Below are 15,344 nucleotides of genomic sequence, written 5' to 3'. Positions count from 1 at the left end.
TATTAACGTATAAGCAAACTGAAGGAGACGATCTTTGCTGTCGCATCCTTCAATACTGGGCGTTCGCCTCGTCGTCAATCCGTCAAATCGAAGGCATCCATCCATATCATCTCTTATATCAAACCGTGCACAAGTCCTAGAAACTCTGTTCTCTTTTCAAGAGTGTGATGCTTTTGGCCTTTGAATATCTGGATGCAAATTAATGGTTTCCATACATATATCGTGCCCTTTCTATCTGTATATAATGGACCTTGGGACAGTTTTACGGATCCATTTGATGGTATATTCAAGGTCACTTGAGACATGCCAGTGGGGTATAGTTAATATATCTCATTCTAGAGTTGATTTAATATAGCGAGAGTACCCTAATTACATGGATAGTTGTCTGTGTCCTTTCCAATACCCCAGTTCAGATGTGCCTCTTCTGCACTACATAGTGGAAGCGTACTGAACCCTGGGGCCCCGATCTGATATGTAATAAGCGCATCCACATTCAGGTCGTCAACGCTAGAAACGTCACCCATACTTTTCAGTCTCCAGCCGTTCTTGTTGCCGTTTGCCTGGTAAGAGCGGACGGTGCTATTTGGCACGAATTAGATTGCCTCGTTGGAAGAAAGGTGGGAAGAATGTGGGGATTGAAAAGGAAAAATCCACATACCTTGCTACTATGTCAACGGGCTTCACACCACCATATTCCCGGATTTCCCCAGTCAGCTCCTCCAACCCCGGAGGGACTTTAAATTTCAGCGGTACACAAACAGGGGTAGAGCCAGGCAATTGACATGTATCTCCGGCATTGCCATCTGGATACGCCACGTAGTACAGTTTATCTGCGAAGCACACCGCAGTAGTCTCTGCGTCGGTGTCATCAAGGTAGTCAGAGATGGGATTACTCCCATCGCATGCATGATTGGTGTCGATGACAAACGCTCTGGTGCCCGAACTCTGCCAAATACGTGGGATAAGATAACCATAAAAGGCACGTTCAATCAATGCTTGGATTTCCGTGGCAGACATTTCCGTTGGCGGTGTAGCACCCTCAGAGCTTCCTTGGATTAATTGACCGTCTCTTATAATCTTGGATAGGTCCCTAATGGCGTCTTCTGTACCACTGAAGAGGTATCGACTGGCATTTTCAGTTTCGTTCTGCCATGTGTGCCACACGTCTGTCATGAATCCCATAAACTCCCATTGATCCTCTTCAGTCCAACCACTACCACGAGTTAGAAACAGCCTAATAGGCCCAAAGGAAGGTTCTCGGACAAAGAACATACTACTTTTCTGGATTGCTGTCCTTGGCTATGTTCACCCAGGAGCCGACCATTGTGTAGATTACATCTTTGGCGTTGTCCAACATAGCAGGGTTTGCACTGAAATACGCAGTTCTGCTCAAGACTTTACGCATATGATTAGCAATAGAAGTCATCTCTTTGAGGTGTTGAAATACCGTTGTTGAAAACAGGCGCCATTCCCGTTGGGACTATAAGCCCCAGAGTATCCATGAACAAATTGAAAGACATAGTGTAGTCAGGTATTGGAGCGAACTTATTGACGAATTCAAGGTTCTTGTTCGCGACCACACCTGCCGCGTCGGCAATACCCGTGTAGACGGATGCGAACATCTGAAAAGTGAGTTAACTAAGTAGTCTCTCGGGGACAAGTATCTGCAACGTGCCTACCTTGTGAATGGCTACGAGTGAATTCATAACCTCGTAACCTGCTGGCCCAGAACCCTCTCCTCTGGCATCATGGCACCCGAAGCTGTGTCGGCAGTCAGATTCCGGCGAGAGTATGCCACAGTCCATATTCTCGCGAGTGTGGAAGGTGTCGCTAATAGAGGCCGTAAACCCAATGTTTCGAGGTATGTCATACTGGCGGTATTTCTCCAGAGCATCTTCCCACGCAGTACTGCATTCCAGCGCTTCCCATCGCTTCTGCGGTGGGATATCGAACACACCAACAACAGCGTCATCTGTACATGTAATCGAGCCATCTGCCCAGTGCCCGTTTCGCTCGCCGTGTATGAAAGGGCTCTTCCCATTAATGACCGTCTCAATAAACACAGGCCATTCCTTAATAATATCTGAGACCGACCCTCCTGGCAGCAGTGCATCTGAAGGAACTTCGTGGAATGCATGCATACTGGTAGCCCATTCCACAGTGCCGCCGAAGTGCAAACCCTTGTACAGGATGTCACGGTCCGCCTTGTTCGCGTCATCCATATATGCGACCCACTCGGTCTCATTGTATACAAGGACGTTGGAGAGACTGTTGTCAGTCCATGTGTCCGCACTTGGATTGGTGTTGACAATCTCATCTATCTCAGCTAGAGAGAGGTATCCTTCTGTGCCGGTGCACCGCCCCGGCCTGGCCCCAGATTCGGCTCCTGTGAAATGGCAGTCAGGGCCCGTGCAGGCGGGAGTTGCCATTTTGAACGCACGCCCGAAGCTGGCAACGCCGGTTATCACCTTGTTAGAAGGCATGCCGGCCTTGGTTACCATTGAAAGGGCACTATATGTCTCTGTTAAATTCACGTGACTCCTGAGACAGTTGCCCTCTTCACAGCCAGGAGCAGCCCAGTGGTTGCTGTGGTCCCATTGTCCGTGAAGGTCGTATGTCATAAAGACGAGGTAGTCGAGGACATCAGCAAGTGCGGCAATCTGGTACGGTCGTAAGTACCAGTAAGAGGCTGGGGCAGCAATGGACAAGCTTTTGTCGGGCAATAGGCCTTTCAACAGAATGAGAAATATTGCATACTCGACACCCTCATCCTCAGAGCCAGGTGGTATTCCAGGTATATCTGGAGCCTGCATATCGTCAGCTGTTAAACCCAGTATGACAAGGGTCAGCAGCAGAGAAGAACGCAATAAGAAAAGAGAAGGCACAAACCCCAGGATACTCCCAATCTATGTCCACACCGTCTAGATCGTGCTCCTTGACAAAGTTGGCAATATTCTCTGCCATCGCCATCCGATTCGCAGACTTAACTCCCTCCCGAAAGATGGTATAAGTATCAGGAGATGTCGAGAAGTCCCACCCGCCAATGGACAGGATGCGTTTCACCCCAGTCAGCTGCTTGAATTGCTCAAACTCAAATTGAGAGAGGGCATCGCCGACTTTGACCTTGAAGTCCTCACTAAGTGTACCAAACCCGAAATGAACATGAGTATATTTCTCCGTATCGATCTGGCTGGCATCCATGTTCAAGCAAGAACGACCAAGATTATAACCCTCAAAATATCCAATACGTAGGTACTCATCTGGAGGGCCTGAGCTCACCACATTTGCGCCACAGTTAGAGATACAGCCATTCTCTCCAGGGGCCGCTGTTCCTGGGGCGCCCGATTCGCTGGAACTATAAGTGCAAAATTCGGCTGTTGTACCGCATTGGCCCCACTAGGATAATTAGTATCAACAATGTCACAGCATTTTAGGTTTACACATACTATGTCGCAGCATGCATTGAGAGGACATGGGTTTAAACTAGCAAGGTCTTTCCCATCTGTCGGTGCTTCGGTACCAGGGACTTGGGGTCCACAGATGGCATTGGCGACAGGATTAGGCATTGGAGGATCACCAGAGCTGATACATATCTTTGTACCTTGCCATAAGGTACCGCATCCATTCCATCCTACAGGTTCGCGTGAGTGTAGGACAGGATATTGTTGAGGAGAAAGCAAAACATACCCCATGTGTTTTTGTTGAATTCTTCCAGATCGTCCAAAGTGATGGAGTTAGCAGTGGCGATAGACTTGCAACTTTCATCCACCAGAACAGTGTACGTCGCACATGAGCCATCAGGGTTCGGCTTGGGCCGAAAGTCAGGAAGCGTGCCAGCAGAGCAGCAAACATGCTGCCCAGGCTGTAGACTCGAGCATAAATTAGACTGTGAGTTGTACTTCTCGAAGTCGGCACCAGATACACCACATCTATTCGCAAGCGTCCCACAGCTATCCCCCTCTGAAACTTTGATGGTTGAGCATTCGGCACGAGGTTGCAGGGTGGCTGCTCTTGCATTCAGGACATCAGGCTTTCGACTAAAGACCATCGTAGGAATTATAGCACTGGTGTACGAGCTTACCCAAGCCGTGCGAGCTATGGGCCTAACACACTGGCCCTGCGACCAAGTGCGAACAGCCTCCAGGACGGTGGACATACTGTCTGAAAAAGAGACTATGATGCCCCACGCCTCATGAGCGTTTCGCCTAGTGCCACAGATTTGCTCTAGGATACCATTTGATAAACCATTATGAGTGATGTGCCGGATGAGCTGTGGAAAGAGCGATGTCGCCATCCGCTGGGTATCCATTAGGGCACCTCCGAAGAATCCCACAGTCGCATTTCCGGACTTTGAGAACAGGATTGCGTTATTATCCTGTTCAACCTTCTTCTCGAGATACCTTTGGACGTGGAACACGGTACGAGCGGCAACAAGACTGTCTCCTGAGGCCCCTTCGTATTCTATCCTCTGGAGGGTGACATTCTGGGCCGAAGAGTTTAGACCAGGGACAGAGGTCTCAGGGGCAGGAATATTGTCTCCCCAGATAGAACAGGCCCGAATCTTGTGCCGAGTATTGGGGTGATCCAGCTCTGCATCCAACTTGAAATCAAAAAGGAGCGGCCGGTTACATCGGTCCAAGGAATCTAAGCTGTAATATACAGCCCAGTTCTGTGGATTGGTGCCTACCAGACCGCACTGCCGTGGGCATAGCTCATTGGGGTCATAGTCCCGAAACCGACTGGAAGAAGGAGTGGCAGTTGCAAAAGAAAGAAAATGAGTGACGAGAAAGAGTGACTGAATAAGACGCATAATGAAAAATCAATGAGGGTAAGGACAAATCATTCGAAAAGATTGTATGAAAGGAAGAAAGAAAGGCATATGGACGAGACATTGGACTGGGCGAAGGCTGTATCTTATACATTTCTCGGACTACCCTGGACTCTCCTTTATCTTTCTAATGATTGCAGCACATTTTCCTATCGAACGCCATAGAGAACGACCTAATACCCAGAGTCACAAGGCGAGAGGTGTCCTACCATTGAGGACTTGTCTTGGCTCAGAATGACAGGGTTGTGGGAAATTATGGACATGGCACTATATCCCCTTGTGCCCACAGTATATTACAACGGCTAGTGCATCCTCGTTCATTTGTGAGTTGGTTCATGCTAACAGAGATCGCTTTTCAAGGCGTTGTGGATTACCGTTAGGGCCGCATTCAACCCCAAGACGTAAACAATCAGTTCTCTTGACTCGTTATCGTTGTTCGATTACTGCTAATGCTTGGACCGTATTTGCTATAAAAATAAATATAAGCACAAAGCTGGACTGCAAGATAGAGGTGAGGATGTCTGTGTAAGTAAATGTACATGCGGCTCACAGGCTAAAAGATCGGCTATATTCACCTGCTTAGCGGCCAGAAAAAACCAAAAAATGAAATACTGCTTTAGCATCTTGGAAAGTAATACCGCTTCTGGCTTTATGCAAATGTGGGCTTATGCAAATGGAATGTCATGTATGATCTTCTCACTTCAACTGTCTACAGCGCCAAGCTCTTGGCACTATAGCTCCAGTATATCTCGCTTAGATTGAGGCATTTCTTTGTCCCTTGGCGAACAAACAATCTATCATTAGAAGTCATGGGACGACTCAAGAAGCAGTTTACCCGGAACATGCCCCCAGGGCTACTAGTGCCCCCTAGTTCTAAAGAAATAGGCACAATTGAGATCCAATCATACTGAGGTTTAATTTTACTAGTACCTGGCCCGCGAGAACGCCAAGCGATTAGTTCCCCTTAGCGAGGATCCGGTTGCTAATCCGCCGCAGGGCCACCACGAACGATGTAACCTGCCTAGACAAACGCGGGGATCATGCCTTTTACAAGTTCACATCTTTCCGGCAAGTCGGCCGGGTTGTTAATCCCGGATCTGATAGCCTTATTAAAGGGTCCCACAGAGCATAAGAATTTCCTCGAATCACGAGAACGCTCTTTCTTGTTGGTGGTATACTTCAACCCTGCGTTTACTCGAAAGGTGGAGGAAACTCGGCACCTACCAGACCAAGCCACGATGGCCACTACTACACTCCTTTTCTCCTGTTTTATTCTTCTCAACCCGTCACTCGCACAGGAGTGGCCATATACCCCTCAAACCATCGAGCTCGATCTTGTCTTCCCGCGCAATGATACGTATGCTCCAATAGACTACTTCCCACTCATACTGGGTCTTCAAAACGCCAAAGCTGCCTGGCCTCAGGGTATTATGATAGACTGGAAGCTAGAGCAGCTGGACACAGATATGCGCATGGAAGAGGGTTATTTCCCACCGCACGAACCCCAGTACTACCTAGGTGGCTCATACAATACGCGGAACGAGCCGCCCTCCGACCCTTTCATCTACTTTCATTTCCCGTTCAACCTGCGTAACTTTACCTCAGGACATTGGCGGTATTCTTGGCGATTTGGATTCGCGCAGAATTGTACCGCTCCGCAGGCTACAAGCGAGAGATGGTTCCTTTCCCAGCCACGCCAAGAGGTCGTCTTTCGTACTGCCGCTGGGGGGAGGCCGGTTGACCTCCTTGACCCCCGGGACGATTGCTTCGGCGAACCAGTTACTTTTGAGATCGTGGACTGGACAAGAACGCTATGGACAGACTTAGCTACGTGTCCGATATTGAATGAAACGGCGCCTAAGCCAAATCCATGTGCGCTGCAGTTTGAGCAGACAGACGTTGGTAATATCACTGCTGCCATAGAGGCGGACAAGGGGTGTAAACCAGGGAGTTTGGCAAATATTACAGATGTATGTGAAAGCGGGGCAAAGAGATCTGGCTCTTTCGGAATGCTCTCGTTGCAAATGGGTGTTCTTTGTACTATTCTCACTGTCTTACTCTTTTGAGTATTGCAATATCATGTTCACTACAAGATTAGTATTTCAAGTGTGTTTGACACCAAGGAAAAGTAGTTACCGTCCTAAAGTATATTATTTAAGGCTACGGGACTGTCCGCCTAGCCGCCGCAGCCAAGCGAGAAATCCAGCAATCAAGCAACTGTAATGCCAAGACACGGGATGCTCAGATGTAAGGTACGCTGCACCTCAGCTGTCCAATGTGCTGCTTAGTAGGTTCTAGGACCTGCAAGAACATCTCATTGGCAAGGGTGTTCTTCTGCTAAAAGGATTGTATCACCTGACCCCTAGATTGAATGCCACAAAAAGGGTTATTGTAAGGAATAGGTTCATGCGATAGCGTGATGGTTGAGATATTTTAATCTGGCAGAGCCAAAGCTGGATTTTACCTTCTTAACATGTTGTCGCTGATATCCTAAATAGATTGTAGGCTCCGTAATAAATCTCTTGTGGCCGTAGCCGAATTTCGTCATATTTCTGCGAGGTTGTAAAGCCCGCAGCCCTTATATAAAACCACCCAAGAAAGTTCAGGTGCTCTACAATAGTCTCTCCATGCTGCTTGTATACATAACCGTTTTATATTGTATTTCCTCTACGGTGGTAGAACCAGGCCACTGATAATATAGAGCAATGTCAAAGTACTGGTCCCACCGACTAGAATATATATTTTTCCATTGCCTGGTAGATAACGAACTGGTAGGGCAAAAGGGAATGTAGGAAGAGCACGCACACTTTAGGCATTTCTGAAGGTGTGAAGAGAGCTAATACAGATATGTAAGAGTATATTCTGACCCTGGGAAGGTTGGGGTTACTATATTATCGAGCCTGCAAGTAACCCATTATATTGCTAACAAGGTCGACATGGCAGGGCTCTTGAGACAGTACCTAGATGCTGATATGGGTACAAAAGCACTGAGCGCCTAGACTAAGTTGGAGGAAGGTGTGAAAGAGACCAGTTATAGCTCTATATTAAGATTCGGCCTCGCACGCGAGGTATAGCTAATTTTTCAATATTTACGTTATAGTAGGTTAATAGGACGTTGATTCATTACTTGTTTATCAAGGGTTAGGGTTCCCGTAGGGGTGTGATGAGTCGGTGTCTGCGACGAGTATTTGAAATCTGCCAACGGCTTTGTTGTCCTGGCACAGGGTCTGTATCTTTCATCGACTCTGTTGGGCAAATGTCTCCCTTAGGTTTGATACTTGGAATGGTAGCAGCTTCTGGGATGATGGAGGGCTGCAACAGGGCATATTTTGCCTCATCCAGTCGCCGTGGTGTCGAGCAGATAATGACAACGATATTTGAAGAAGCAATAAAGCAATATTGAATTGCGATGGTAGAGCTTGGATAGAATAATAGATATCAAGGAAAGATTGCGAACAAGTGTCGGGCAAGAGGTATTGGCAAATTAAATCTCAACGGAGGAATGTAAAAGAGAAACAAGGACTAAAACAGAGAGGGAGGAAGGCCAGAGCTAAATCTATGATGGAACAGGTTACTAGTTACTACGGGTCCTGGATGCAATGTTGGCCATAGAAATCTTTCATTCTATGTAAAGGTGAAATAATCCATCGTCGGTAAGTGTTTCGTCCTTCTTTATGATGATGTAAATCATGTCATTGAACCAGTGGATTTAAACCATTCATATTCGATAAATCCTAGGTCAGCTGCGACAATATACCCCTCAGATTTAAACGCTTCAATTCATCGAACAACTGGATTTTGGGGAAGTGCTGGTCGATGCTAGCCTTGTACGTAGTAGTCGATTATTGAAGAAACATACGTCACTAACACCATCAATTAAAACTATTATCATGTTGGTACGATTGGGGTATAGGAGAATGTGTCCACGTTCCGCAAGATCCTTAACTTGCCCAAGTACCGTGGGGTCAATCACTGGGGCGACATTTTTGATCAACTGTAGTATCCGATCAGTGCCATCGCTGGTGAGGAGTTGACCTGCATTATTCACGACAGTGGTCACTTGTTGAAGCTGTTCGGATGGTATGACTGGGGCTATCGTGTCGATCAAAGTATCCGTTGAATTGGCGAACTCAGCTGTGAGAAGAGTCTGTGCAACGTTCAATGGACTGTCAACCTCATCGAGGGTCTGTTGGGTAAGGGACTTGGATATATTATCAACCAAGCTGCCTCTTTTTGTAGCTGATTCAGAGGTCAACAGACCGTTTCCATTCCGGAGGAATGTTGAGATTTCACTGATCGTTTCATTACTAAGGAATTCGAGGGAGATGGGAATCAATGCTTCGGCCCTGGCAAGCACTGTCTGGTCGGAAAGGAATTGGCTATCGGCAGAGATGAGTGCCTTCGTATTGTTGACCATTTGAGTCATCGAGAGATTGTTGCCATGGCTGAGAAGGTCGTTAATCTTCTGAATGATGTTTGTTGTAAGGAAGGATGTAATGTTGTTAAGGATGTCATTGATCTCGTTGATTAGATCGGTCGTAAGAAGGACAGGAGCATTGTCTAGAGTGGGCTTCAGTTTGTCGACAACCTTCGTCGTATGAACTGGCGCAATAGAATTTACTATTGATCCAATATTGTTGATGACGTCGGTGGTAAGTCGATGGGGGTGTTTAGGAGAGGCTGAATGGTATCGACGTTAGATGAGATGAAGCTGCTAGCCTCTTGTATAAGACTCGCAATTTATTTGGCCAAGTCTGCGGTAAGGAGGTCATTAGAATTGGTGAGTAAACTGCCAATGTCGTCGCCATGTGGTGTGGTGTACTGGTTGACAGAGGTGAGTAACTCAGGGATATTTTGGGTAGAAGACTTGGAGGATAGATTTAACGGCGGTGGATAGACCTCGACGATGCGTGATTTCGTTTCATTGACAAAGAAAGACATCAGGAAGGTGCTGGTATCGTCGAGGAGGCTGTTTATCTCATGAAGGAAATCTTCTGTAAGAAGAGAGGATGCTTCCTCAAATAGGTCGTTGATCGGTTTCAAGTTGTCCGCGGTTAGAAGGACGTTTGCGTTTTTCAATAAGCTGATCACCTCATTAATTGTCTCATTCGTGAGCTCGTCAGTTCCTATCTTAATATGTCATTTTGTCTGCATCTATGTTTGGTTGTCGAAGAGGTCCGCTATGTGAGTGACTGATGAAACGACATCCTTGACAATAGTTGGTTAGAATAGGCCAATGATGCCATCAATGAAATTCCCAACATTTTCCGATATGCTATTTGTTGTACCTTGTGCGATGAGACTATCGAAACTATCTTCTAAGATGCTACCTAGATCGAAACTAGCCCTAGGAGCTGGGTTGCAGCTGTCTACTGCTGAATTGCATCCATATACCTGAAAGACAAAGATGAAAAAAGTGATATATGGAATGATGGAATACATTATGATCATGCCTATGAACATGAAAAACTCCCATGGTCAACTGTACCCTCCCATTCTAGCTAAACCCTATCTCTACAGTATATGTGGATATGTTAGTATACTGTTTGTTTCTACGTTTGTAATGCGGGGAAGTACGCGGGGAAGGATTTAATGAATGCATAAACCGGAATCGGGACATATTTCGACTGTGCGGATCTCGGTATTTCCTAGGGGCACATGGGTAAAAGATTTATACTTCTTATGTACGATTGGCTCTGGAATACGTAAACTCTGCTGCAAATCTGATTAATATAGTTTCTCTCCAAGCGCTGCAGATCTCCATTTCCCCCTCTAACCAGGGAGAATCACACACGGAGTCTTACAGACTAGCAGAATAGGGTAATATCAGAGCTCTATCTAGCAGGAGGTCCCCACAAGCGCTACCTAGGAAATGGTGTCCCTACTTAGAATGCTTAGCATTCTACTAGGGCTGGCCAGTTCTATTCCTGTACCTGGCCCAAAGTCCTACCAGGAGGCACTCGGTAATCTGCACACTGCCCTCCACTCAACGTGGCTAAACCTAGATGTTGGACCTGCATTAATCAAGGTTGCACTAGAGATAAGCGGGGAACATATCCCATCTTTCCGCTAGGATGTCTAAAAGAGTAATAAATCGGCATGCAACTATTAGACGGAATTCCTCATGTATCGCAAGGATTGACATACCTAGAAACTGTTACTCTGTCATAACTAACCTTTGTGGGTTCGGGGACACCTGGATACGACTGAATACCTATTATCGAGAAAGAACGGGTAACTAAATTAAATGTACAGTATCATCAAGCAACAGAGTCCCGCAGCAAGGAAGTGTATATAGACTGAAATCCACCCTGACCAAAACCAACATCATCACTCATATGTTTTCCAGAGGGAGAAGTTTCCATCTCTAGACGCCGGGGCCCATCCGCACTTAGTGAATGCTCCGTCTCCATATCTAATATACTGTCCAACTGCGAACTCCCAAATTCAAAGAAATTCAGGTTAATCGCAGCCTCTCCAGCACTATCCTCTTCTGGACTGGAGATGTCTTCCACGCCATAGGTGCCTTCCCTTATTGAATCCCCAATTGCTTCGATAAACCGAAAGCGATCATCGCCTGGGCTCTGGGAATCGTCACCTTCGGAAATATTCACAGCTTGCTCTTCTGGAATATGATTTATCTGAGGTACGAAACCTATTTCCTCAGTCACTCTACCACCTGGAGGAGCATCTGAATATCCCGGACTATTATCTGCGTCTAGCCCCACGGTCCACGGCAACTTTTGTTGTTTCTTAGCCCATGGTGTTTGACGAACAAGAAGTGGTAGAGCATTATCATATGGGAGACGGCCAGTTGCAAGGCTATAGTCGAGCGATACAGATATTCTCAAATACGCGCGAGGGCTGCTGAGGAAGGCGTCATACCAGTTCGTCACTCTGTTCGCATTAAGCATGGAGGCATCGAGTGACATGGTGGTAGACGATGGTTCTATCTGCATCTGCGGGGAGCCGATGGTGTTGGCTCTGCATTGTAGAAACGCCTCTTGTGTGGTGATATATGCTAACTGGAGAATATGATTGGTCCCGACAGCCACATAGTCGGCTACATCATAAAGCATCCTTGAATGTCGAACAATCTCTCCTAGACGCTCTAGACGACGCTTGCGGATCGCCATTTCTGCCGGCGAGGGAGACAGCTTGACATCGATGGCGGTGAGAACGAGGGGAACGGCGGTATAGGCCAGACTGAGATGTCAGTGAATATCACCAATCGATACTAGAAGGGAACATACACGCTGAGAGGTATTCGTTCTGCGCGGCCTTGACTACAGAAAAATTCTATAGCACTTGTTAAGCCATTCATGGCATTGCGGAGGTCTGCGCCAGTTTCCAGTAATTGGGCCCTATAATTAGTTCCGGTAAAGTTCAGATGCTTCTCGATAATGAGCGCCTCGTACTGGGCCAGATCGACGCGGGCGGCACTAGAACGATCAGAATCGTGAGAAGATAAGGGTAGACGTTAACCTACTAGTAGTACATCCATGTCAGATGAGTAAAGAAGCAAACGGTCTCATGGCTGGTAGGCGGGGGTACGATCGAAACGGCCTCCCATTTCGTGAGATACCGCTTGATTCGCCGGATGGCAGCGAGAACAGCCTGAAATTCGGCCAAAGACAGTGATGGGGAGGATACTCCCTGCGACGAGAAGACCAAGGCAACCATATCAGTGAGAAGAACTGCTAGTTTGCATTGTTCCTGCAGTACTTGGAAAAGCTGTATCTTGACTTGCGGATCGTATACTCGAGAATTTACGATTTCGTCCGCAAAGTCCTCCTCTTTGAGCCAGTTTGCCCCCATGTTAAATTCCACCGATGTAATTTGAGGACGACGACGGAGGCCAATCGATAGCACCCGATCGCGCAGCACCATAGACCACCACAACCGTCGCATCATGGACAAGTTGATCTCTCTGTCACCTGGGCCTGGTCCACACCCTACGATCATAGCATTTTGGATGGCACGCATCAACCATATACTGCTAGCTTGAGGATCGTGAGCCGAAGTGTGGTGGGCAAGAAGGACGGAACCTTGTGCTTTAGCGAAGGCGTCATTTTCTGCTTGGAGGTCGAATAGTGTCTGATGATGTTAGCGACGCTCCAATAAGAACAAGACGTAGGAGGGTTAGCTACCTTCGCACGATTGTAGAATGTTGTTCTGGCCTTTCGCCTATCGTTGAACCCGCATTTCTGGAGCGTTTCCAAAGAGACATACTGATGGTGTTAGCGGGATGGGATGGCACAAAGAAAAGTACATGTACGTACAGGACAGCTGGAAAAGAGTAGAGCTTGCAAAACGAATAATGATATTGTATGTGAAGCAGAGTCGACCGAGAGACGCCAAAACTCTGCTTCGTCCAGGACGGGAAGACAAGGTTGAATCTGGAGAAAATACTGCCGCGCGAATTCATTGATCGTTGACCAATCCGGAACACTCAAAGACCCTTTTGAAGACAAGTAGGTCACATCTTCCTCAGGCAGGATGGCCAGACCATTGAGCGTGAGAAAAGGGCAAAAGAAGAATGACACGTTGCCCGGAGTGGTGAGATCGACAGACGTTGGTATGCCAGGCCCGGTTGGACCGCCAGAGAATCCATCGATTTGTTCTTCTCGGTGCGTGACTTGCTTTGGTGTGTCATTACTCGATGCGTTCCTTTGAGGAATATCTTGATCTGTATTTCCCGACTTTGCAGAGCTATGAAAAGAATTAGCTAAGTCAAGAGGAAACTGTTAGCACATACTGCCTGCCGGCCCTGGATCCGAGTGTGCAATCACGTCGACCATCTTGACGACATCTCGTACAAGGGCAGCCATGAATAGATGCATCGCATCGGACCTTCCGATGGCGACACCAATAACAGGCCCGGGGGGCCCGTTTGGTTCGCTGCCACATCGGTCGATGTAGAGACAATCTCCTCGATGGACGGAGATCGTGAATGTAAAAGTGAAGAGATACTGAGCTATGGATCTTGGGGGGGAAGAGACTTCCCCGCCCTTCGGTATTTCAAATATACCCCAGATGAAGCTAGACGTTGTCGATCACGCCGGTCGAGCGAGGTTTAATATTTCCGAGAACAATCCGCCAATAGAAATGAACATGACTCAGTGATCAGCATGGCAGCTTGCGTACGAGCTCTACTACGTAGTTCATTAGTGTTACCCCGCTTCTTGGGCTGGAACCGATCCTTTAGGGTTATCGCGAATCTATCTCTGAATTAAAATATCTATTGAAGGTGCCGATACCCCACAGATAATCCCGCGGCATATTCGGATCTCGGCCCCACCCACCATGTGAAGCATAAAAAACAAAACAAACAATCCACAAACAACATTCATACTAAATACAGTTACCTATGTTGTTGTTGGGCCTTCTTCATTCTCTTCCGCATGTCCTTCATGTAGTACCGCATAGGGTAGGTTCGAATAAAACTAGGTGTAGCTGGGTAGACAACCTTGGTAAATCCTCTGATCACCTTCTGCATTCCCCTCCGGCTCCTACTGGTCTTGAGCCCATATTCCTCTCGGATGCGATCTGGAAGGAGGTCCGCGGTCATGAGCCGCACCAGGGGCATGGAAATGCGGATCAAGAAAGGAACCTCTTTATTAAACAGTAGATCCTTCGCGACGTTCTTGGCCTGTGGGGTTATCTGATGCTGTAATTTTTCGATCTGTTCATCCCAGTAGGTCCAGAATGCCTCACGAGTCGGCGGCCACATCCCCGGCTCAACACGGAGGGAAACTGCAAGAACGGCATATTCACGATAGATTGCTTCGGCGGTGGCCTCATCCATACGACCGAAAACCTGCTCATACAGATCAATGCCAACGGCGTAGAGAGTTGCCGCAACCCACACCTGCAAGTGTGGATCATCAGCAGAGTAGTCGGGACCTCTGACGACTGAATGTGCTTTATGAACCATCTCAATGATGATCCTCTTCTCTTCGGGAGTACCGAACGCCATGCAGTAGACGTATGTCATAGTCGTGCGTAGTCGGTCCAGCGGACGATAGGAGAAGTTGCTGTGTGCATCCACGCCTTTGCCAACGCCGGGCATGGCAACTTGAAGAAGAATGGCTGCCCCGCCCCCGGCGAGCAGAATGCCTTCGCGGACTATTTTCTTGATTTTTTGAGGGTTCTCCAGCTCCTTGAGGAGCTTTTCGTCGGCGCCATTTGATTTTTCATTTTCCGTGGTGATGTCTTTTTCTTCATGCATTTCGAAAGAGAATCGAGTAATATGGTATTATTGATTTGATTAGATTAGTTCAGAAATTACATCTGTCCATTTCTTTATATACCATATCGAAAGTTCACGTTTCCTACACAATGTAAGGACACATGCATCCCTGGTATTCAGATACCCATGCATACTGTAATACCGCGGACCGGACGGACCGTGTACAGTGCCACTCTATTTCGAGTAGAACTCATCCGCGGAAGCATTGAAGGGATGTGATAGCGGGGTAGCTTGGTGCCGATCCTCTAGGGTCGTTATTCGCTA

The 15,344-nt window shown here is 47.3% G+C and overlaps 4 protein-coding genes across 4 annotated transcripts; 1 reads left to right on the top strand and 3 right to left on the bottom strand.

Annotated features, from left to right (window-relative positions):
• Positions 1 to 365: 365 nt before the first annotated feature.
• BDV38DRAFT_268577 (uncharacterized protein) lies at positions 366 to 4,810 on the bottom strand (the record flags this gene model as incomplete). The annotated part of the gene is made up of 8 exons (XM_032056802.1): positions 366 to 579; positions 659 to 1,213; positions 1,275 to 1,395; positions 1,448 to 1,622; positions 1,695 to 2,807; positions 2,890 to 3,396; positions 3,447 to 3,631; positions 3,688 to 4,810. 8 exons carry the CDS (start codon positions 4,808 to 4,810, stop codon positions 366 to 368), a joined length of 3,993 nt encoding a protein of 1,330 aa, XP_031917387.1.
• A 1,231-nt stretch (positions 4,811 to 6,041) lies between these two features.
• Positions 6,042 to 6,960, top strand: BDV38DRAFT_296836 (uncharacterized protein; the record flags this gene model as incomplete). Its single annotated transcript, XM_032063014.1, has 2 exons — positions 6,042 to 6,798; positions 6,922 to 6,960. The coding sequence occupies exons 1-2, from the start codon at positions 6,067 to 6,069 to the stop codon at positions 6,958 to 6,960; spliced, it is 771 nt and encodes a 256-aa protein (XP_031917386.1). The 5' UTR covers positions 6,042 to 6,066.
• A 4,128-nt stretch (positions 6,961 to 11,088) lies between these two features.
• BDV38DRAFT_268575 (Zn(II)2Cys6 transcription factor) lies at positions 11,089 to 13,738 on the bottom strand (the record flags this gene model as incomplete). The annotated part of the gene is made up of 7 exons (XM_032056801.1): positions 11,089 to 11,469; positions 11,557 to 12,034; positions 12,082 to 12,270; positions 12,318 to 12,925; positions 12,979 to 13,059; positions 13,111 to 13,540; positions 13,587 to 13,738. 7 exons carry the CDS (start codon positions 13,736 to 13,738, stop codon positions 11,089 to 11,091), a joined length of 2,319 nt encoding a protein of 772 aa, XP_031917385.1.
• Positions 13,739 to 14,192: 454 nt separating this feature from the next.
• Positions 14,193 to 15,059, bottom strand: BDV38DRAFT_296835 (oxygenase MpaB family protein; the record flags this gene model as incomplete). The annotated part of the gene is made up of 1 exon (XM_032063013.1): positions 14,193 to 15,059. One exon carries the CDS (start codon positions 15,057 to 15,059, stop codon positions 14,193 to 14,195), a length of 867 nt encoding a protein of 288 aa, XP_031917384.1.
• Positions 15,060 to 15,344: the final 285 nt, after the last annotated feature.

This window comes from Aspergillus pseudotamarii (assembly GCF_009193445.1).
Source record: "Aspergillus pseudotamarii strain CBS 117625 unplaced genomic scaffold BDV38scaffold_8, whole genome shotgun sequence".
NCBI lineage: Eukaryota > Fungi > Ascomycota > Eurotiomycetes > Eurotiales > Aspergillaceae > Aspergillus > Aspergillus pseudotamarii.
This window is presented reverse-complemented; position numbering and strand designations above follow the sequence as displayed.